This window comes from Balaenoptera musculus, chromosome 4, assembly GCF_009873245.2.
Source record: "Balaenoptera musculus isolate JJ_BM4_2016_0621 chromosome 4, mBalMus1.pri.v3, whole genome shotgun sequence".
In the NCBI taxonomy this organism is placed as follows: Eukaryota; Metazoa; Chordata; class Mammalia; order Artiodactyla; family Balaenopteridae; genus Balaenoptera; species Balaenoptera musculus.
In genome coordinates this window covers 72,963,782-72,986,585 of record NC_045788.1, presented here as the reverse complement: position 1 = coordinate 72,986,585, position 22,804 = coordinate 72,963,782, and the positions used below count along the sequence as shown (strand labels likewise).

At 38.8% G+C, this 22,804-nt stretch overlaps 1 protein-coding gene across 2 annotated transcripts; it reads right to left on the bottom strand.

Moving 5' to 3' along the window:
- Window positions 1–1,796: 1,796 nt before the first annotated feature.
- Window positions 1,797–21,809, bottom strand: DYNLT2B (dynein light chain Tctex-type 2B). Of its 2 annotated transcripts, XM_036850693.1 has the most exons (6): window positions 21,454–21,809; window positions 18,537–18,670; window positions 13,029–13,098; window positions 7,916–7,985; window positions 4,780–4,843; window positions 1,803–1,943 (listed from the first exon to the last, which is right to left on the bottom strand). In XM_036850693.1, the coding sequence occupies exons 1-5, from the start codon at window positions 21,576–21,578 to the stop codon at window positions 4,814–4,816; spliced, it is 429 nt and encodes a 142-aa protein (XP_036706588.1). In that variant the 5' UTR covers window positions 21,579–21,809; the 3' UTR covers window positions 1,803–1,943; window positions 4,780–4,813. The 2 variants fall into 2 exon arrangements, with proteins under 2 accessions (XP_036706587.1, XP_036706588.1); XM_036850692.1 differs by lacking the exon at window positions 7,916–7,985 and having other exon boundaries at window positions 1,797–1,943.
- Between the last annotated feature and the right edge of the window lie 995 nt (window positions 21,810–22,804).

The window sequence follows — 22,804 nt, the reverse complement described above, 5'->3', positions numbered from 1 at the left end:
ACTTTTAAATGTATTTACTTCTTATTTTTGTCTACATGCTTGACTTGAAAGTGGCTGAGAAGAAACAGGGTGGGTAAAGTTAAGCATCTGCTAAGGAGCCTCCAGGCGAAAAAAAGGATTGTAACCATTCCCTTTCGAGTTTCAAATAGTTATTTGAACAGGGCAGATAGATTAAGGTGCTGTAGATAAGGACAGCTAGCTGGAGAAGACACCAGGGACTCTAAGGGGAACATTACTACAAAGATAGTGGGAATTGGGATAGTAACCAACATAATCTCCGAGAGTCTTAAGGGAGAGCTAATTTCATATACAGCCTGGAAACTCTCAGACCCTGCCACTGGGCAAACCCTGGAGAAAACAAATACATGTTTACACTAACAAGCTGTGGAAAGTGTAGAATGGCAAGAGGTGAGCAAAAACACTGGGTGAAAGATAAAAGCAGTCATTCAAAATGTAGGAAAAGCAGTGGGGCTAATGGCAGACTCCGGGAGGGTTCACGCCAAGGAGTACTTCCCAGAACTTCTGCTCCCAGCGTCCTTGTCCCCACGGTGAGCCACAGCCACCTCCTGCCTCTGCAGGAGACCCTCCAGCACTAGCAGGTTTCCAAAACTTGACTCCGTGGCTTAGAAAGATCCAGTGCCTCTGCGTGGTCAGTGAACGGATGCCAGTTTGCATTTCCAGGAATGATATTCACGTTCAGAGCAAAAAAAAGGAGACTGTTTGGAACTTTGCACGTCAGCACTATATGGAGTGTAAGTGGTGAGAGAGGACATCCTTCCCTTTTTCTTGATCTTAAAGGAAATGCTTCCAATAATTCACCATGAAGAATGATATACAGAGTTATTCCAATCTGCTTCTTGAAATGAGTTTGATTCTAAACATGGGCTAAGTACTTGACCCAGACATCCAGGGCTCAGCAGGATCAACGTAGTCTCTGAGCCTCTTGCTCTGATTCCAACAGTATGATCATATCGCCCTCCATACAGGGCCTTTCACGTTGTAGTTGGTGGAGCAGCTGGTGTCCTACCTGAACTCCATGTGCATGTGTATGCACTGTACCTGTAAGAGCCTGTCCTACCCAGAACCTGGTAACCCTCACCAGCTTGATGGTCTACAGACAACTCTGTCCATGATGGTGTCTTGGCAATGATTAGGCTGAAACCATCTGAGAGGATCTTAGGACACTGCATATTGACCTAAGGAGCATCTTGACATGTGGAGAGTAAACTCCAACCTTTTCTGACAAAACTGTCTTTAAGAAACTGGAGTTTTCCAATTTCCTTAAGCTCTTTTCCTATAATTGCTATAAGGTGATATTAATATTTCCTATATGGGAATTCACTGTAGTTATGTTTGATTAATAATATATTATTTGATATTCCTCATTTCCAAAAAAAACCATATAGGCTAAAAAACTTTATGCACAAATAAACTGATCTCAGTGTTATTTATAATAGCGAAAAATTAGAAATAATCAGTCCCTCAATAAGGACATGGCAAAAATAACCAATGGTGTATAACCTAATGGAATAAGTACAACTATTAAAGTATGCTAGTGAAAACTGCAATCAAATAAAATGGCAAAAAAATTGCACATGACATTATGAGAAGTGAAAAATCAGGTTACAAAATTATATACATGATTTTTTTAACCCTGCAAAAAAAAAAAACACCACTGGTTATGTTTGAACAATTGAATTATGAATTTTCCCTACTTTTTTCTCTACCTTCCAAATGTAATAACATGTTATAAAGAAATCAAAACATTAAAATATAAGGCCTAAAACTCAACAGACTCAGTTGCCAAACTGCCAACTTTATTTTGTCAAGATATTTAACAATATAAAAAACTTTATATTTCTTCATGGTCATACCGTTTTCCAGCTTTCAAAGATTCAATAGTAGAAACAGCCAAATGCTGCTACAACACAGAATAAACTGTCCTAAAAAAACAAACAAAACAGAAAACAAACACACAAATCCAGAATGTTAGTACTAATGAAGGACTAAGGGCAGCACAGACGTGAAATTAACATCTCAGATCTTTGCCAATTTTCAATCATGAAGACTCTCTCCCTTCTTTAAGAAACAGGTTTTCCAGAGTATAACTATAAATTTGCTTGCCTCAGGGTAGCTACAAAATTGCTTGCTAAAAGGGTAGGATGAGTAAAGAATTAGATTTCTTGAATGAAGAAATAAAATGCAAACTAATGTACTTTATGTAATGTTTATTCATAAAACAAGTATTCCTGTTTTTCCTGATTTATCAAAGAAATAATATAATTAAAATGCTTTGAGTTTCTTGGAGTAAATGCATTACCCAACCCAAGGTTATTATAGTTTCACAGATAACGAAAATACAGCGCCTTGTCATAAATTCTGGATAAGGACAAATGATATCTGGTTGTTTGTTCTTAATTGATAAAATTCATTTGTCCATCTTTTAACTCAGAATCTCAAAATGTGCTCCAGATCCTAGTTAAATTTGTTAAAACACTTTTTAGGTACTTATTACAGGAGTTCCACCTGCCTCAGCAACTCCTAACTCACCAACCTCACCTCCAGCCTGGCAATGATGGGAGAAAATATGAGTTCAAGTACCCGATTATTAACCAAAAGCAAATTCTGTGGTTAGCCCACTTCCCTGGCTCCTTGGATGGGATTACTGTGAGCTGTGTTCTCAAACAGTGCTATCTGTGGTGAGGGACCTATTTTTTGGTTTGTTTTAACTGCCAATCCCTTATGAACTGATACTTTCATAAAATACAATAGAAATTAATAACTAAGAAAATGAAATGAAAAAAGAAACATACAAATATAACCAAAACTTATTAGATTCAATGAACATAAAATTACTTTGTCAAATTCCATGAGCGTTTCTAAACCCTTACACATAATTTATGTACTTATCTTGTTGAGGACCTATAACAAACAGTTCATAGACTGGCACTGGTCTGTGGACCCCACTTTGACTGGCACTGTTCTTACAATGCCACCCAGAGTTCTCCATCAGGACTGAGCCCTGGTTATCCACAGCAATTATCAGCTCAATAGTATATGCTTTTCTCTCCCCTCTCTCATTTCCTCATCTTCTATTGGTCCTTCCTGGGATCTTCTCCCAAATAAAGTACTTTAAGTTCTAAAAAATGAAGCCTAAATAAACACTCAACAAACTGAACTAAAGATACAGTAGACTAACTCAGCAACCTAGACCAGGCTTTCAAAAATTATTTTTAGACAGCGCCCCAACTAATCCTGTATTCTAAAACCTGATCCTGATAATCTTTAAAGCAGCCACAACTACTGAAGCCCGCACGCCTAGAGCCCATGCTCCACAACAAGAGAAGCCACCGCAATGAGAGGCCCACGCATCGCAACGAAGAGTAGCCCCCTCTCACCGCAACTAGAGAAAGCCCGCGCACAGCAACGAAGACCCAATGCAGCCAAAAATACAATAAATAAATAAAAATATAAATAAATTTATTTTAAAAAAAAAATATATATAAGGCCACTACAGAAGCTGGAACATAATAGGAGCTCAGAATTATTTGTTGAATGAATGAACTGTATTATATAAGGACTCAGAGAAATACGCAGTTTTAACTCCACAAAGCAGGAAAAACCACCACCTGAGCTTTATTTACCCTTCCCCTAGAAAGCTGATAAATGAAGATTTACATAGTACTTCCCACTGTTCAGCCTTTGATCCCTAGGGCAGTTGAGCATAAAATAAAACTTTGGTAGGACCATAGAATTTTAGAGCTGAAAGGTACCTTAAGATCATCTACACAAGCAGCTTCCATACCTGGCAGTAAGTATAATCATGTGGAGAACTTTTTTAAAAATTCAGATTCACTGATCCAACCCCTGGCTTGTTTGATCAGAATCTATTGAGCAGAGCCTTAGCATCTGTATTTTAAACAAGTTCCTCAAATTATTCTTAGGCAGTCACAGCCAGTCTTTAGGAAAATCTAGTACAGCTTCCTAGTGTTACTGATACAACCACAGAAAAGTTCAATGATTTACCTAAAGTCACTTAATTAGAAAGTTACAGAGCTAGAAATGGAACCTCTCTCCTAATTCACCCAATCTAGTTCTTTTCTACCCTACTGTACTTTAATTCTGACTCTACTAATTCACAGCCTGGGAGCATTTGGATAGAAGATGGGAATATTTCTGGAAGCAAGTACAAAATAACAACATATGATTAAAATACATGACATTCATGTCAATAACATACCAATGTTTAAATGAAACCTCTTTTTAAAAATTCCTCTTTACTTTTGTTTAGTTTTGAGAAATAGCTTTAAGATAAAGTAATTAATTTTATTACTGAAAGGAAAATCACCTTTGCTCATGGAATCCCTGCCACCCAAATTTCTTTGCAGCTTAGCAAACTGCTATATGTCTATTAGCACCAAATAAATAATATGCGATTTCCACATTCAAACTTGTGAAGAGTTACATCATAAAGTATCCTTGCCTATAAGCAGCACTCTAGGTTTCTGCTTTAATAACACAAACGAACAGTAAAATCATCTTATCCAGAAGAAGTCTCAGACAAATGTCTAAAACTAAAGTGTCCTCAGGGACTTCCCTGGCGGTCCACTGCAGGAGGCACGGGTTCAATCCCTGGTTGGGGAACTAAGATCCCACATGTGTGGCACGGCCGAAATAAATAAATAAAGTGTCCTCACATCTTAACAAATAGTAAGTGATTTGATTTGGAATGCCCACGTGACCTTAAGAAAGGAAAAAAAGGGTTCCAAATAGGCTTACATTCATGAAAACATCATGAGTACAGTTGTCAGCGTCAGCATCCCAGAAACAGCGAGCAGCCATGCTAAAAAGTCAAAGAATAGAGAATTATCAACAATATAACAAGGATCTGAACTATATATATCTGCCACAAGCAAAAGTTTTCCTTGATACATTCTTATACATCAGTGCTTCCAAACATTTTCACAGAACGAGATGACATACAGAAGATCATATTTGTACAGCAGAGTATACTGGGTAAACTAGAAGGGACTGGAGTCATAGATAAGGCTGCTTTCAGCTGGAGGTGACCAGCCCAGGGGTCTAGCAGCCTCAGACTCTGATGGCTGCCTGATGGCCTGATGGCTGAAGTCACTGGTAGTCTGGGTGGGAAGCTCTGTTATAGATTATTTCAGGTAAGATATCTATGTGTGACTTTTAGAGGAAATAATACCTACGACTTATGGCTAAAATGGGCTCAATTCCTGCACAATAATATGAGAAGGTAGGTCTGGAAAGGACCCAACAAATTATTTAGTCCAACCTGATCATTTTATAGAGTCACAGAAAAGAAAGGGGCAAACTCTGAACTAGAATTCAATCTTCTAACTAATTCTAAATCCAGTATTATCTCTAGAGGATGCTATACTACCTCTAAATTCTAAAATTAGCCATTCTCCTCTCCCCAGTTCTTGGATAAGAAAAAATGTCAGTAAAAATAAAAGCCTATTTAAAAGTGGAAACAACTTAAATACCCAGAAGTATTGGATTGGTAAACAAAATTAAGGTATTTCTTAGCAATGAAATTCTATGCAGCCATTAAAGGTATTTTTTACAAAAAAAAAAACTTTAAGAACATGAAAAGATGTTCACAATATAATGTTAAGTTTAAAAAGTAATTTAAAATTTTTTTTAATTAAATGTATGTATATGATTCATCATTAACATTGAGCACTTACTTTGAGCCCCACTGGTCTAAGAGCTTTACATATATTAACTCAATCCTATGAGATAGGCATTATTATTATATCCATTTAATAAACATGGAAACTGAGAGTCAGAGAAGTTAAGTAAACTTGTCCAAGGTCATTTATATAGTAAGTGACAAAGCTTGGCTTTGAATCTAGGCAGTTCAGCCTCAAGTCTGTAGAGAAAGGTATATATACACCATGCTATATTGGTTTAATTTTAAAAGACCTTTTTTTTTTTTTTTTTAGTTTTACATAGAAGAGCTCCCCCCAGCCTAATATTTCACACATTCTTAAATCAAAAAAGTTCCACCTATTTCCAAACTGTAACAGTATGAAATAAAATTCATCTACTTAACTGATCAATCAACAAGTATTTATTTAGCAAGTACCATTTGTCCAGAAAGAGTAAAATCTGGTTTGTCCTCAAACAATTCTCAGCTTAAATAGGTGAAAAAAAATTAATACACACCAAAAGAATAAGATAATGTATTGTTGGTGCTGATTTATAGGTTATTAGGATTAAAAGGGATTATAATATCTATCTAGATCAAGCCTTCAAGTCCAAGTTGCACAATAGTTGAATTAAATCCGTAGAAGTGCTGAAGAATTTTAGAGAATTTAGAGAGGAGAAAAAGCCAAAGAAGATTTCATGAAGGAAGTAGTGCTTAAGCTGAGCAGAACCAAGTGAAAGCATGAATATAAAAATGTATTTAATAAGTATTTGTTGAGTATTATATACGAGCAAAGTGCTAGGTGCAAATGATACAAAGATGCATAAAACACAATCCTTGCTTTCAAATTGTGGTCTCTTTACACAATTTCCCAATAAAAGGAACCACAGCTCCTTGGAGAAACAGCCAATTCTAGGGCCACGGCTGTAAATGTACAAGATAAACCTGGGACACTTGGGTCATATCAAAACCCTGGGCTATATCAAAAAGAATTTTATAGGGACTTCCCTGGTGGCGCAGTGGTTAAGACTCTGCACTCCCAATGCAGGGGGCCTGGGTTCGACCCCTGGTCAGGGAACTAGATTCCACATGCATGCTGCAACTAAGAGTTCGCACGCCACAACTAAGGAGGCCACCTGCCACGACTGAGACCCAGTGAACCAAATAAATAAATAAATATTTTTTAAAAGAATGTTATATTTAAATACATACATACACACATTTATGTATATATATTTTTTACACATATGTGTATATATATTTATATTGATAAAGTTATGTCAAAAGACTTAGAAGAAATATGATGGAACACTTTGTAGCAGGCCAATGCTCCCACCAAGTCAATTAGAAATACTGAATAAAATGAATCAGAGAGCTGCTGAAGCAAATAGGACTAGGGGAGCCAAAATTCCAGAGAGGTGAACCACATGAGGTAAGCTGATATTCTGCAGCGAAGTTCTCCCTGGGGCATTTGCCAGCTCTGGGCACAGAGCTAGAGGCTGAGAGCCTGGGCTCTGCCCAGGTAGAGGACCAATTACTGAGGGAAAAAGAAACCAGCAGGACTGCTGGCAGTCTTGCAGGGCCGGGGGGGATAAAATTGGAGGCTTGAGGGACCAAGATCCGTGTGAAAAAGGAGAGAGTAGAACTGAGCCGGTCACATAGTAGGTTCCCTATCAAGACGTGTGCTGAATTCTGAAACTACATAAGCAGGAACCTAAAAAGCTATGTGTGGTAGGCAAAATAATGGCCCCCCACCAAATATGTCTATGTTCTAAACCCCAGAACCTGTGAATATGTTATATTACATGGCAAAAATGGTTTTACAGATGTGTAACTAAGGATCTTGAGATGGAGAGATTATCCAGGTGGGCTCAATGTAATCACAAGGATCCTTATGAAAGAAAGAGGGAGGCAGGAGGGTCAGAATCAAGAGATATTTGAAGATGCAATGTTATTGGCTTTGAAGATGGAGGAAGGGTTTATGAGCTGAGGAATGCAGGTGGCCTCTAGAAGATGGAACAGGCAAGGGAATGGACTCTCCCCCAGAGCCTCCAGAAGGAATACAGTCCTGCCAACACCTTGATTTTAGCTCAACAAAACCCATTCTGAATTTATGATCTCTAGAACTGTAAAATAATATATTTTTGCTTTTTAAGGAAACTAATTCATTAAAGAAAAAGCCTCTGAAATGAAGAATAGTTTAATGCTGAGGAGACAAGGACTAAAAGTCAGTACCTGCTGAGGCTGGGGTTCCAGGTTCTTGGTTGAAAGATCTGGAGGGCTACATTCAAGACAGAAGGGTGAGCTAAAGATAGAGAGAGACTTATCAAATCAGCAACCCAACCTCAACTCAGCTCAGTATCTGATTGGATTACGGTAAGTAGCCCATATTCTACCTGAATTATAAAGGAAAGGGTTAAACTTCTCTGGAGGAAAATAATATTATCTGGCAGTTTTACAGTTTTTTTTTTTTTAACACAATGTCCAGGACTCAAACTAGGCATGCCAAGAGACAGAGCCATATGAAAGATTAACAAGACAAAAAAATAATCAAAGGAAACAGGCTCACATGTGATCCAGATACTAGGGTAAGCACTGTTATGACCAAAATGCAAAAAAGGAGGAGAGAGGGAGGATGGAGAACATAGATAAAAAATAAAGAATTTCAACATACAATTAGAATCTACAAAAAAAAAGTTTTATGAAAAAAGAATTAAATGGGAATTCTAGACCTGAAAAATATAATAACAAATTAGGAATTCAGTTGGTGGGCTTAATAGCAGATTAGACACAATGGAAAAGAGGATTAGTGAACTGAAGGACAGGTCAATAGAAAAATATCCAAACTGAAGCACAGAGAGAAAAAACAAAAATTCAGAAAAGAGCATCATAAATTACAGTAAAAAGATCTAAATACTTGTTATTGGAGTCCATAAAGGATAGCAGAGAGCAAATGAAGCACAGGTAATATTTTAAAAGATAATAGCAATATATATAGCACCCAGATTTTAGTTTCTAATGCCATTCTCCCATACAATGAACCAAGGCTCCTTAGGGAAATGGCTGATTTTAGGGCTGGGGCAGAAAATGGATAAGGTGGGGCATCTTATAGTGCCAGTAAATAAGGTTGTGCTCAAAAAACCCACAATAGTAGGGTATGTGAAAGGGACCCAGGAGTCAGCTGAAAGAGCTCTCAATGGCCAAAGCTGGAACAATTTGAGCAACAAAATAAATAAAGTAGTACCGGATTATAATCCAAATTATAAAAATCCATAGTCCATACTGAAATAAATAAATGACTGAATAAATAAATAAATGAGAGAGAACAGACAAATCTCTTATGCTGAAAAATTCCAAGTAATTTATGTAGACACTCTGCCCTCAAGGAGGTGGAGCATAACTCCTTGCTCCTTAAGTGTGGGCTGTACATAGTGATTTCTTTGTAAAGAGTACAGTATGGAAAGGGGAAGAAAGAGTAACTTTATAGTGAAAAACCTGACAAGTACTACTCAGGCAGGGATCAAGGTTAACATCAACAGTAATATGTAATGTTGACAGTATGTACCCTGAAATGATATAATGAGAACAGCACTTTACCTCTGTGATCTTCCTCCCCAAAACCTATAATCCCAAACTAATCATGAGCAGACAAATCCCATTTGAGGCATATTCTACAAAATACCTAACCAGTACTTCTCAAAACTGTCGAGGTCATCAAAACCAAGGAATGTCTGAGAAACTGTCAGATTTAGATCTGATTAAGACTAGATCTAACTACTTATTTACTAGAAATACAGGAGCTAGAAGACGTACTAAACAATACCATGGGGATACAATCCTCAAATACCAGAATGTACCAGTTTAGTCAGAAGACTAAAGAGACATGTAATGTGGTATCCTAGATAGGATCCTAGAACAGAAAAGGGACATTAGGTGAAAACTAAAGAAATCCAAATAAAGTATGAACTTTAGTTAATGATAATGCATCAATATTGGTTCATTAATTGTGACAAATGTACCATACTAATAGAAGATGTTAATAATAGAAGAAACTGGATGTGAAGTACTTAAGAACTCTCTGTACTATCTCTGCAACTTTTCTGTAAATCTAAATTATTCTAAAAGATTTATTTAAAAAAAAGAAACAAAGATAATGGTTAAGACTTTTCCCAATCTGATACAAAACAGATTCAAGCGCCCACAAATTCAAAAGGCCCTGAGAACCCCAAGTAGAATAAATACAAAGAAAACCATATATCATTATAGTAAAAAGGCAATGAGAAAAACATTTTAAAGTGGCTAGGAAAAAAGACACATCACCTCCAAAGGAACAATAATAAGGCCTAGAGCTGATTTCTCAACAGAACCAACTGAAATCAGAAGACAATGTAATCACATCTTTAAAGTACTGAAAATGGAAAGGCATATATGCTTTCCTTCTATCTCTTTCCCTTAAGGAATGTAAATAAATGTAGTATTGAGCCATCTTCAACCATGCAGATGAGGACACAGCAGAGCAAGACAGGAGGGCCTATATCCTTGACAGCAGTGAAGCACCTCACCAGGCTTGGACTCCTATCTGGTGTGTTTTGAGAAAAGAAATAAAGTGTCTGTGTTTTTTCAAAAAAAAAAAACAAGGAATGAAGGAAGGGAAGGAAGGAAAGGGAAGGGAGGGGAGGGGAGGGGAAGAAGAAGCTACCAATGGCCAAAGATGGGACAATTTGAGCTTCAGTGAAGACACTAACTGCAATTGATTTAAACACATCACATATATTTAAAACCATGGGTTCATGGATAGAAAAAAAACTCATTGGTAACCTTGGGAGGATGCTAGGGAACCAATTCATTACTCTGAAAATAGGTAAATTTATCCCTCCTTTCCTATACAAACTGTATCTCATTGTAATGAAACAAATGAAAGAAAAAAAAAGTCATTCTTAATAGAAGAATTCCAGCTAATAAATAAAGAACAATGATAGAAGATCACTATCTTGTAACCTGTGATGAATAATGGATCTAGGACAGATGCTAAAATCATTAATGGTAAAGCTGATAGGGAACTTTATAATAGATGGATCTATCCAACAACATCTGAACTCCATGATCAATCTTAACAATAAAAATAGGAACAGCCAGACATTTTTGTGCCTCCTGATAAGGTGCAATAGAATGTATACTAAACACCTATGTACTATTCTTGCCCAAAACTCAAACCTATCACTGATTAAGACTAGATCTAACTACTTATTTACTAGAAATACAGGAGCTAGAAGACGTACTAAACAATACCATGGGGATACAATCCTCAAATACCAGAATGTAGGAAACTCTACAAGACAAACAACCCAATTTCCTCAACAAATAAATGGCAAGGTTAAAAAAAAAGGGGAGGAGGGAGGAGAAGCAAAATGACAGACTAAAAGAAATTTAAGAGACATATCAACCAAATGCAATGCGTGGACTTTGTCTGTATCCTGACTTGAACAAACTGTAAAAAAAATACACATATACACATACACACGCACAAAAACACACATATACATACATGCACATGTATATATGAGACAACTGGGAATAATTAAAAGCTAACTGAATGTTTTATAATATTAAGGATTTTCAATATTTACATGTGATATTTTATTATGTTGAAAAGAGCCCTTATATTTTAGAGATATATACTGTTGTATTTACAGATGAAATGATATGATGACTAGAACTTGCTTCAAGATAATTGGGTGGGGTCAGGGAGAGTAGATGGAGGTATAAATGAAACAACATGGGTGTGTGTTAATAACCTTAAAGATAAGTAATAGACATATGGGAGTTCCTTAGTCCCTGTACTTTTTCATATGCCTGAAATTTTAGATGATAAAAGTTTTAAAAGGAAGTGGGGAAGGCCATGCTTTAGAGTTTAACCTGATCACATTTAACAAAGTCAGTCAGGACAAGTTTGAGAGTTTATACTATACAGGGTTTGAAATAAACTCTGTAGAGTTTAAGAAAAGGAGGTGAGGGTGTACTTCTGGGAGACTGGTCTGCTGTGTGAATTGCAGAGGAGAGAGATCAGAGTCTGGAAGTGCTGATAAGGGGCTGCTAAGCAACCCTGGCATCCAGGTTATAGTGCGTGCAATGAGAGAGAGGAATGGCTACATAAGATAAAAGAGAGTTCCACGCTTTTAAGCCTGAGTCACTGGAATCTTGGTAACAAGGCAGGAGACAGAGAAATGAAAATGAGAGGCTTATTTGAGGAGAGGAAGGGAAAAGAAATATGCAACTCTATTTGAACACGTTGACTCTGAGATGACAGAATAGTAAGTATTTCTTAAGTTTCTCTGTGGTGAAGAACTCTCCTGAAGCCTTTTGACCGAATGGTAGAGGGCACCACGGTGAAGAGCACTGTGCGAGGAGTCAGAAGCCTGGGCTCTATTAGTGAGCCTGACGCCAGCCAGATCTAGAATTTTGGGCAAATCATGCTGAACCTCATAAGTGTCATCATAAAATAAGGGGACTGGACACCAGAAAGAATCTGCATTCTCTTCCCAAGCAAACATTCTATAGTGAAAATTCTCAGTGATAGTATCTACAAGGTATTTTTTTTATTCATCCAGCAAATATTTTCATACTTTCTTATAAAATACTGGACTAGGCACTGTTTACAAAGGGAAACAGGAGATTAACACTTGGGCACAGGAAAAGACAGGAAATACAGATTTTGAACTTGCCAATACAGGAATGATGGTTTGAGGTAATGAGAATGAATGAGCTCATTGAAAAAGCACACAGAAGAGCAGAAGAATAAGACTGAGCCTTGAAGAAAGCTCACAGCTGGGGATGTAGGGGAGAAAGAAGAAACAGTTTAGGAGAGAATAATCAGTTAGAAAAACAGAAGAGAAACAAGTTACGTAAGTGACATTGGGGCCAAAAAAACCAGAGTGAATTTTAAAAAACAGAAGCCCAGGTCAATAACAATAGCTATGAAAATTGTCACTCAGACAACTTTAAAGATATTAATTTAGGAGGATGGTAGGACCAAAAACCAGGCAACAAGGAATATGGGAGGAAACATATATACATAATCCTACACTCTCTTTGGGAGCATATATACATAAACCCTGAAAGACGTACTAGCCTACAGATACTATGAAAATTGAGTTACCCCATGGAGCTCACCCAGACTGTCAACCTCGCTGCTCAGTACCAGGATCTCTTCAGTTCACAGCTGCATTTTATTATACCGTCCATTCCTCTCACTCTTGCAAAGACACTATCTTACTGGATTGTCGAGAAGATGAACACCCAATAAGAAATATATAAAAATAAAAACAAGAAGGAAAAACCAACTACTCACAATACACCTTCCCCTCTTTTTTCTCCAATCACTACTTGCACCACCATTTTATATCGGTCAAATCCCATTTCTGGAAAGAAAAAATAAGAAAGTTATCTATAAGCAAATATATGGTAAAATTACTTAATGAAGGCAAATTTGCCTAGAAATGAACATAAGCATTCAGTCTACAAGCACTTACTGAGTATGATTATAAGCTTGGGAGTCAGACTTGAGGACAAATTCTAACCATAAGCTTAGTAAGTGTGTAACTTTAGACGAGTTATTTAACTTTTTAGTTTAAGTCTCCCTCAACTGTTAAATGGGAATATCACTACCTTCCTCCTGGGGGTGTTGTGAGGTTACATGAGACAAGCTGCCTCCTGTCTCTACCCATTTCTCTTCCATAGTAGTCTCTCAGTAGGTCTTAGCTTCCTTCCTTTCTCCCCTACTCTAAGTCAGGTAATGAGCTAGGCCCTCAAGATACAGAGATAAATAAGATGCTCTTCTTGCCTTAAAGAACTCATAGTAGTTGGGAAGGCAAACATGGAAAATAAAATGAAAATGCAATATAGTAATAATTCAAAGAGAGGCACGTATAAGGTACATTAGGAGCACAGAGCTGGATGGCTCCTCCCTTTGACCGGGCAATGGGGAAGGGATGACCCGAAAAGGCTTCTTGGAGGATGCGATAAGTGAGCTGAGTCCTGAAAGACGAGTGAGAATTTACCAGACGGACAATGTTTCTCCATTCTATGGAGGGGGATAGCATATGCAAAGACACGGAGCATGGGATCTTTAGAAAAACGCAAGCTGTTCAGTAAGATAGAAAATAAACCATAAGATTCTGGAGAATACTGGCATGGCCTAGGACAACTCAGCTGCTTCCCCCAAAACTATACTGCTAAAACAGCAAAATCCTGAAAATCCTCCCCAACACCAAATCTGGGGGACAGAAAACTGAATGGGCATCTTTATCTTCCCTCCTTTCTGACCAAGGAATAGGGGAAACAGTGAAGAAAAAAAAGTGAAACAGGCAAAGTTGAGACAGAGCCAATCCCTTTTTTTTTTAAATAATCTTTCTCTTAATTTAGTCTTATTTCGTTTTTTTATATATATAAAAATTTATTTATTTTATTTATTTATTTTTGGCTGTGTTGGGTCTTCGTTGCTGTGCACGGCATTTCTCTAGTTGTGGTGAGTGGGGGCTACTCTTTGTTGTGGTGCACGGGCTTCTCATTGCGGTGGCTTCTCTTGTTGCGGAGCACGGGCTCTAGGCGCGTGGGCTTTAGTAGTTGTGGCACGCGGGCTCAGTAGTTGTGGCTCGCGGGCTCTAGAGTGCAGGATCAGTAGTTGTGGTGCACGGGCTTAGTTGCTCTGCGGCATGTGGGAACTTCCCAGACCAGGGCTCAAACCCGTGTCCCCTGCATTGGCAGGCAGATTCCTAACCACTGTACCACCAGGGAAGTCCCAAAGCCAACTCTTTTTGATGAAAGTAAAAGCTCCAGGATTATACAGTAAATTAGGCAAACAATCTGAACACTTATAGGAGCCCTTCCATTGTGGGACATGAACCCTAATTCAGTATACTTAATAAAATCTCAGAAGGAGACAGAGCCCAAGTTATTTTTAAAAAACAGTGCACACAGCTCAGCTGAGCTTCCTCCTTTCTCTACCCATTCCTCTTCCTCCTTTTCTCATACCCATGCTTTAGAAATGTGGCTAGAATATTAAATGCCCATCACTTAAAACACAGTTCTGAGGGAAAAATAAAATAGTCTTAGACACCATAAAACTCCTAGAAGAGAGCATAGGCAAAACATTCTCTGACAAAAATGATACCAATGTTTTCTTAGGTCAGTCTCCCAAGGCAATAGAAATAAAAATAAAAATAAACAAATGGGAGCTAATCAAACTTACAAGCTTTTGCATAGCAAAGGAAACCATAAAAAAATGAAAAGAAACATACGGAATGGGAGAAAATATTTGCAAATGATGTGACAGACTAGGGCTTAATCTCCAAAATATACAAACAGCTCATACAGCTCAACAACAAAAAAACAAATAACCCAATTGAAAAATAGGCAGAAGACCTTAATATAGACAGACATACAGATGGCCAGTAGGCACATGAAAAGATGCTCAACATCACTAGTTATTAGAGAAATGCAACTCAAAGCTACAATGGGGGACCACCTCACACCCATCAGAATGGCCATCATTAAAAAGTCTACACATAACAAATGTTGGAGAGGGTGTGGAGAAAGGGGAACCCTCCTACACTGTTGGTGGGAATGTAAGTTGGTGCAGCCACTATGGAAAACAATATGGAGGTTCCTCAGAAAACTAAAAATAGAATTACCATATGATCCAGCAACCCCACTCCTGGGAATATATCTGGACAAAACTATAATTCAAAAAGATACATGCACCCCATGTTCATAGCAGCACTGTTCACAATAGCCAAAACATGGAAACAACCTAAATGTCCATCAACAGATGAATGTATAAAGAAGATGTGGTACATATATACAATGGAATACTACTCAGCCATAAAAAAGAACGAAATAATGCCATTTACAGCAACATGGATGCAACTAGAAATTATCATACTAAGTGAAGTAAGTCAGAAAGAGAAAGGGAAATACCATATAATATCACTTATACGTGGAATCTAAAATATGGCACAAATGAACCTATCTACAAAACAGAAAGAGACTCACAGACATAGAGAACAGACTTGTGGTTGCCAAGGGGGAGGGAGGGAGGGAGAGGGATGGACTGGGAATTTGGGGCTGGTAGATGCAAACTATTATATATAGAATGGGTAAACAACAAGGTCCTACTGTATAGCACAGGGAACTATATTCAATATCCTGTGATAAACCATGATGGAAAATAATATTTTAAAAAAGTATGTCTCTATGTGTATAACTGAGTCACTTTGCTGTACAGCAGAGATTGCCACAACATTGTAAATCAATTACACTTCAATTAAAAAAAATTTAATAAAATAAAATAGTCTTAGATACAGTGGGAGGAGAGTAAAAAAAAAAAAATCACCCACACCACATCAGAACAAAATTAAAAGAAGCTGAATGGCAATATGGAAAGGTACAACAGCAAAAACAAACCAAAGAATAACAAGAAAAGAAACGTACTGCTTAAAAGACCAAAAAACTCAACCTAGGAGATAATATAAATCAAGGAACAAAGAGAAATTTCTCACAACTGATTCACAATATAGAAAAACATAAGCCCACAAATTCAGTAAAATAAGAACTCAATCAGATTACAAAACAACAGAAAGATGAAAGGGGAGATTATAGACCTAGGAAACAAACTGAATACTCACATGATATCAGTGCAGAACTAATCAATTAAAAATGGCAAGAGAGGGGTTTCCCTGGTAGCGCAGTGGTTAAGAATCCGCCTGCCAAAGCAGGGCACATGGGTTCGAGACCTGGTCCCGGAAGTTCCCACATGCCACGGAGCAACTAAGCCCGTGCACGAGCAACAACTACTGAGCCCGCACGCCTAGAGCCCGTGCTCCGCAACAAGAGAAGCCACTGCAATGAGAAGCCCGCACACCGCAACGAAGAGTAGCCCCCTCCCGCTGCAACTAGAGAAAAACCCACGCACAGCAACGAAGACCCAATGCAGCCAAAAAATAAATAAATATATATATATATATTTTAATGGCAAGAGACAAGACAGACACAAATGAAAACAAATACTGACAAGGTGATCACAAGTATACGTCAAAGAAAAAGGAAGAGATTACGGCAAAGATAATAGATGTGGAAGACAGAGATGATTCAACACATCAATATTTGGTGTCCTAAAGGAGATAATCTAACAAATGGAACCGGAAATGTAATCAGAGATACAAGAACATTTCCTTGATATGGAAAAAATAAAATCTGCAGATTAACAGACATAAAATGCTCAATACCAAGCCATACCCTAGAAAAACTACTGAGCATCAAGGTTAGGGACAGGGTTCTTTCTGCAGAGAAGGTCAGACTGGCCTCATATTTCTCCACAGTAACATTCAATGAAAGAAGACAGTGAAGCAACATCCATAAAATTCTCAAAAAATAATTAACTCAAAATATTATATTCATCCAAAATATATTCTTGTTTAAAGGCATTCTCAAACATGAAAGAATCCAGGGAATACAGCATTTCTGAGCCCTTCCTGAAAAAACTTACAATAAAATCTCATCAGGTAAGAATTGAACCAGAAAAAAGAACTCAGCAATGGAAATAGCATGGTGAAAGGACTAAATAGTGGGCAATCATTCCATTTAAATATAGAATGAATGCTATAACACTATGGGAAATAGTCTATAGTATACCATTGTTTTTAAAGTATTTATCTGTATATATACGTAGAAAAGAGGACTGGTATGATGGTCATGTAATATTAATGATTCTTCATGGGTGGGGGCATTTGGAGTGATTTTTCTAATTTTAATTATTTTTCTACACTTTATTTTTTTATAACAAGCATGTATTTTTTTTACAATAATTTAATAGTGAATTTCATTAAAAATCTGAAAACAAAAATGCTAATATACTAACAGTTAATTTGGATGATGGAAATAGAATTGCTATTTTCTTCTTAGTATTTTTCTATATTTTTTATTTCTAAAAATTAAAACATATTAATAAAAATAAGAAAATACATCAAAGTATTAAATAGTAACTACCATGGATAACAGACTTTTATATCATTTAAATAAAAACACTTTATCTGTATTGTCCAGGTTTATTACAATGAAAATGTATTATGATTACAAAGACATTTCTTCCCTCCAAAAAAAATCTTTAAAAAAGAGTAAATAGGGAGTTCCCTGGTGGCCTAGTGGTTAGGATTCTGGGCTTTCACTGACGTGGCCCAGGTTCAATCCCTGGTTGGGGAACTGAGATCCCGCAAGCCGCGTGGTGCAGCCAAAAAAATTAAATTAAATTAAAAAAAATTTTTAAAGGGTAGATAGAAAGGACTTTTCAGATTGTATAACACTATTAACAAAAGAGACTGAGAGAGGTAGAAAGACAAAGAACAGGGAGGAAAAGCACAAGATCTGCTCCGCAGATGTACAGTGAAGCAGGAGTGGAGTGCTGAGTAGGGCAAGTAGTTAAGGATTTGGCAGGAGAGATGCACTGAGGTCAGACTGTGAGGGTACTGATGGGAGGCTGAGGACTTGATATCTTGGTAGAAAAAACAACCAAAAATTATGGGGGAAAGGAGCCCCTGTATTTTCTGGCCTTTCTGCATACTGGGAATTCTTGGATAGTAGTTCGGTACAAATAGGTATTTCACACCTTTGCTCTTTCCCACCATCTACAAAAACCTACATGAGTAAAAGTTACCAAATAATTGAGATGACTAGACAGTGAAGAAAATTTTGTGTTTAATAGAATCCACAGTTATGTCCCTTATTTAAAAATAAAGAAGGAGACAAATGAGTAAAATTGGATGTTTGAAAGGAACAAGTCGTTTCCAATTACCACCACTATTACCTTTTAATTTATCTTTAATATTTTCTGATAAACGTTTTGTGAGCTGAGGCATTTCTTCTGGAGAGTATTCAGCATTTGCCAGTTCCTCCTTGAGCACAGCATGGATACAGTCTTTAACCACAGAGGGTCTGAACCTAAATGAAACAGTTTGAAACATCCAGTTGGTAATTCCAAAACCCTAATTTACCTTCACAGCTTAACTTCCCCCAGTTTTTTGTCATTACAACAATTTAATCCTTCTTTTTCATATTTTTTATTATAAAAGTAATAACAACAAATTAAGAAAACAAGTCATATTGCAAACCTATATCTCCAGCCTCTCCCTTGAACTTCAGACCACATATTCCCACCCATATTCCATCCAGATGTCTAGCAGGCAACTTAAATTTAATACATCCAACACTGAGCTTCTGATCATCTCCTCTCCCCAAAACAAGGTCCTCATCTCAGTCAATGGTAACTCCATTCTTCCAGCTGCTCAAGCCAAAAACCCTGGTGGCAGTTTGGTTGCCTTTTCCTCTCACAGCCCTCATCCCATTCATGAGCAAATCTTATCAGTTCTACCTTCAAAATAATCTAAAATTCAATCACACTCACCACCCCACTACCACCACCTTGCTCCAAACTACCATTACTTCTTTCCTGGATTACAATGGCCTCCTAACAAGTCTCTCTGTGTCTGCCTTTGCCCCTAAATCCTGTTCTCAACATAGCAACTAGACTGGTGCTATTAAATACGTGTCAGATCATGACACTCCTCCGTTCAAAATACCCCAAATATTTCCCACCTCACTCAGAGTAAAAGCAACATTCTGTTACTTGCAAGGTCCCATATGATCTACGCTACCAAACTCTCTGACTTTGTTTTCTCCTACTTTGCCCCTAGTTCTCTCCACTCAGGCCACACTGGCCTTCCCTATGTTCTTTGACCACACCAGGCATGGAAACCTCAGTGCTTCTGCAGTTGCTGTTAACCTCTGCCTGAAGTTCAATTCCTCTCCTTATATGCATAGCTCCTTCCTTTCTTTCAAGTCTTTATTCAAAAGTCACTTTCCCTAGCCACCCTCTCTAAAACTTCAAACCACCCTCCTACCACTTTATATCTCCCTTCCCGGTACTTATTACTATCTGATACGCTATATGGTTCACTTAAGCATTTATCTTGTTTGTTGTCCTTCTACCCAGCTAGAGCACAAGCTCCAAAGAGCAGAGATTTTTATCTGTTTTGTTCACTGTTATATCCCCATTCCTAGAACACTATCCAGCACATAGTAGACAATATTTTTTGAAGAAATTAATTACTGAATAAACGAAGACAGAGAAAAAAAGTCTCCCCTCATTTCACCACCCTAACAATACTATTAGCATTTTAGTTGTATTTATTACATATTACAACACTAGGTTCCTTTATCTGGGCTATATATATATATATATTTTTTTTTTTTTTTTTAATATTTATTTATTTAATTTGGCTGTGTGGGGTCTTAGTTGTGGCACATGGGATCTTCGTTGCTGCATACGGGATCTTTAGTTGTGGCATGCGGGATCTAGTTCCCTGACCAGGGATGGAACCCGGGCGCCCTGAATTTGGAGCGCAGAGTCTTAACCGCTGGATCACCAGGAAAGCCCCTGGGCTTCTATCAGCTGATTTGTCTATCATGTGCCAAGTTACCAGAACGTTTTAAGTTTTGAGGTTATAATGTGGTTTAATATTTGGTAGTAGTAGCGGCCTCTTATTTCTTTTTAACAGTATTCTCTTTAGTCTCTTGCTTGCTTATTCTCACAGGTGAACTTTAGAATCATGGACAAATTTCTAGGATTTGATCTGTTCAAAATGTGGTCTTCCTATTAACAAACATACTATAGCTGGCTCTTCCCTTAAGCCTTTTCCACTCTCAGTAAAATGCTAAAAGTTTTCTTCAAACGGGTCACAAATAATCTCATAGAGCTATTCCTACATAACATGTATTTGTTGTTAACCTTGTTCTGTTTTACAACAGAAACACAGGTGAATGGCATTCTATGTATTTAGAATCTTTTACCGAGATAACTGAACATATTTTTTTAATGTCCCTTCTACCCACCAGAAAACTGCTACATGAAATTTTTTATCACATTATAACTAAAGTTCCTGGGTTCTAGTATTTGCCAAGCATTTGATTCAGGAATCTAGTTTCAAAAAACAGAGGAAGGGCGTGGGAAAGTCATTTTTTAAATTATTTTTTTAAATCTTGTGAAAATGAAGTTAGTGATGGATCCTACAGCCCTAACTGACTGTCCTCTGCAGGAGACGTTGTACCTTAATTCCGGGAAGGTATTAGGGTGGCAGGCCAAAAGCCTCCAGATGCTACTTGGGTAAGACTGTACGCATACAGGTCTCGCGCCCTGCAGAAGAGTAAGCGCTTTCTGGCACACGTATGCACACAGTAACCCTCGAAACAGGGCTGAATGGCATTCGATGCAAGCCGCTTGTTTTCTGCCATGCAACTATCTCAATTCCTCTGTGCCCACATTCTGGATCTCCTAGAGTCAACCATTCCTACTGTGCTTGTCTAAGGGACTACCTCCCGGCGCGTTAACCCTGCAACCGCAGGTCTGGTCCTCTGCTGCCCCCTGCAGCTGGAAGCCCAAGGAGAACAGCGCCCCACCCTCTCCCGCCCAGCCCCTCCTTCCCCGGTCCTGTCCCTTCCTCCGTCGCCGGTTCCCCCGCAAAACCCGGCCTCCTCCCCGGCCTGCCCCTCTGTCTCTAGCCCCGCCCCGCCCCTCCTAGCCCCGCCCCCTCTCTCCCGTCCCGCCCCGCCCCACCCCGCCCGTCACCCGCGGGTTCCTTCCGGACGCCCCGGCTATCAGGCAAGCTGTGCCTGCGGGAAGCTGCAGTCTCGCAGGTCGGCCACGCCACAACGCGTCTGCTACCCGCCTTTGCTGGAAAATGGGCCGCAGAATATAGGTATTCTCGGACTCCCCAGCGTTCTTCTCAGTCTCAGGCAACCCTTCGACCGCAGAGAAGGACGTGCGCATCGAGAAGGATGCGGCGACCGACATGGCCTAAGCTTCTTGGCCCCCGTATTTCTCCCGAAGAAGGCTTAGCTCGCGGCGCCACGGAGCTGGGAAACGGTCGCCAGGGCGACAGCGCCGCCTTTGACCCTACGTGCGGCGGCTGCGCGCTCTGCGCTGTGCGACCCGCCCTTCTTGTGCTTGCACCGCCCTACCCGCGCCTGCGCGCCGGATGCTGGACCAGAACCGGCGGAGCTGCAGTGACCATAACTTCGGCGAAGACTGGTTTGTTTCTGTCCCGTTTACAAAGCACTTCAACACGCGTCAGCCCTTATTAACCGCGCTGCAATCTTAGAAAGTGATACAGAACCTGAAGCCCATAGAGGCCCAAGGATACACAGCTAGTAAGCAGCCGGTGAAACTGAGCTGGACCCTGGGGTGAGGGGTGGGGGGGCGGTCCAGTGACAGATCCTGTGTTCTTGGCTTCTTGCTTGTGAAAAAAGCTTTAGTCTCCTAGGCCTTTCCGAGTTCTAAAGAAAAGACTCTAGCAGTTAATGTTTAGAAAAATGGAAAAGCAGTCAAGCAAGAAAAGTAATAATAAACAATAGGTCAGCCCTAAAAAGAGTTACAGGATTCCTATCTTCTCCTTGAGGGATATAGGTAACCTTCTGATGCACATTCTTTTTTTTGATGGTTGTACAACATTGTGATTGTATTTATACCCTTGAACTGTACACTTAAAAGTGGTTAAGATGAAAAATTTTGTCACGTGTATTTTACCACAAATAAAATTGGGGGAAAAAGTACCTAAGGTGATTGATAACCTTTGACTCCTGCTAAGAAAACATTGCCCTCATCCACTGCTGATGCACATTCTTAAATTGTTTTCACAGAAACCAGGACCCCCACCAGATGGAAACTGCTGACTGCAAATGCTAGACCATAGACTGGCTGGAGCCAGAGATTCGATGATTGAGATTCCTGAAACTTCACCCAGTTACCTCACCACTAACCAATCAGAAGAATGTCCAGGAGCTGATCACACACCCTGGGACCCTCACCCCTAATGTTGCACTGAAAGCCATTGGGGAATATGAGTCTTTTGAACACTAGCTGCCCATCCTCCTTGTTTGTCACCCTGCAATAAACGCTGTACTTTCCTTCACCACAACCCAGCATCAGTAGATTAGCATTCTGCAATATTGGCAGAATTGATCAGTTGCAAAAAGAGACCATATGGCTCTCAAAATATGAAATATTATCTGGCCAGGCAA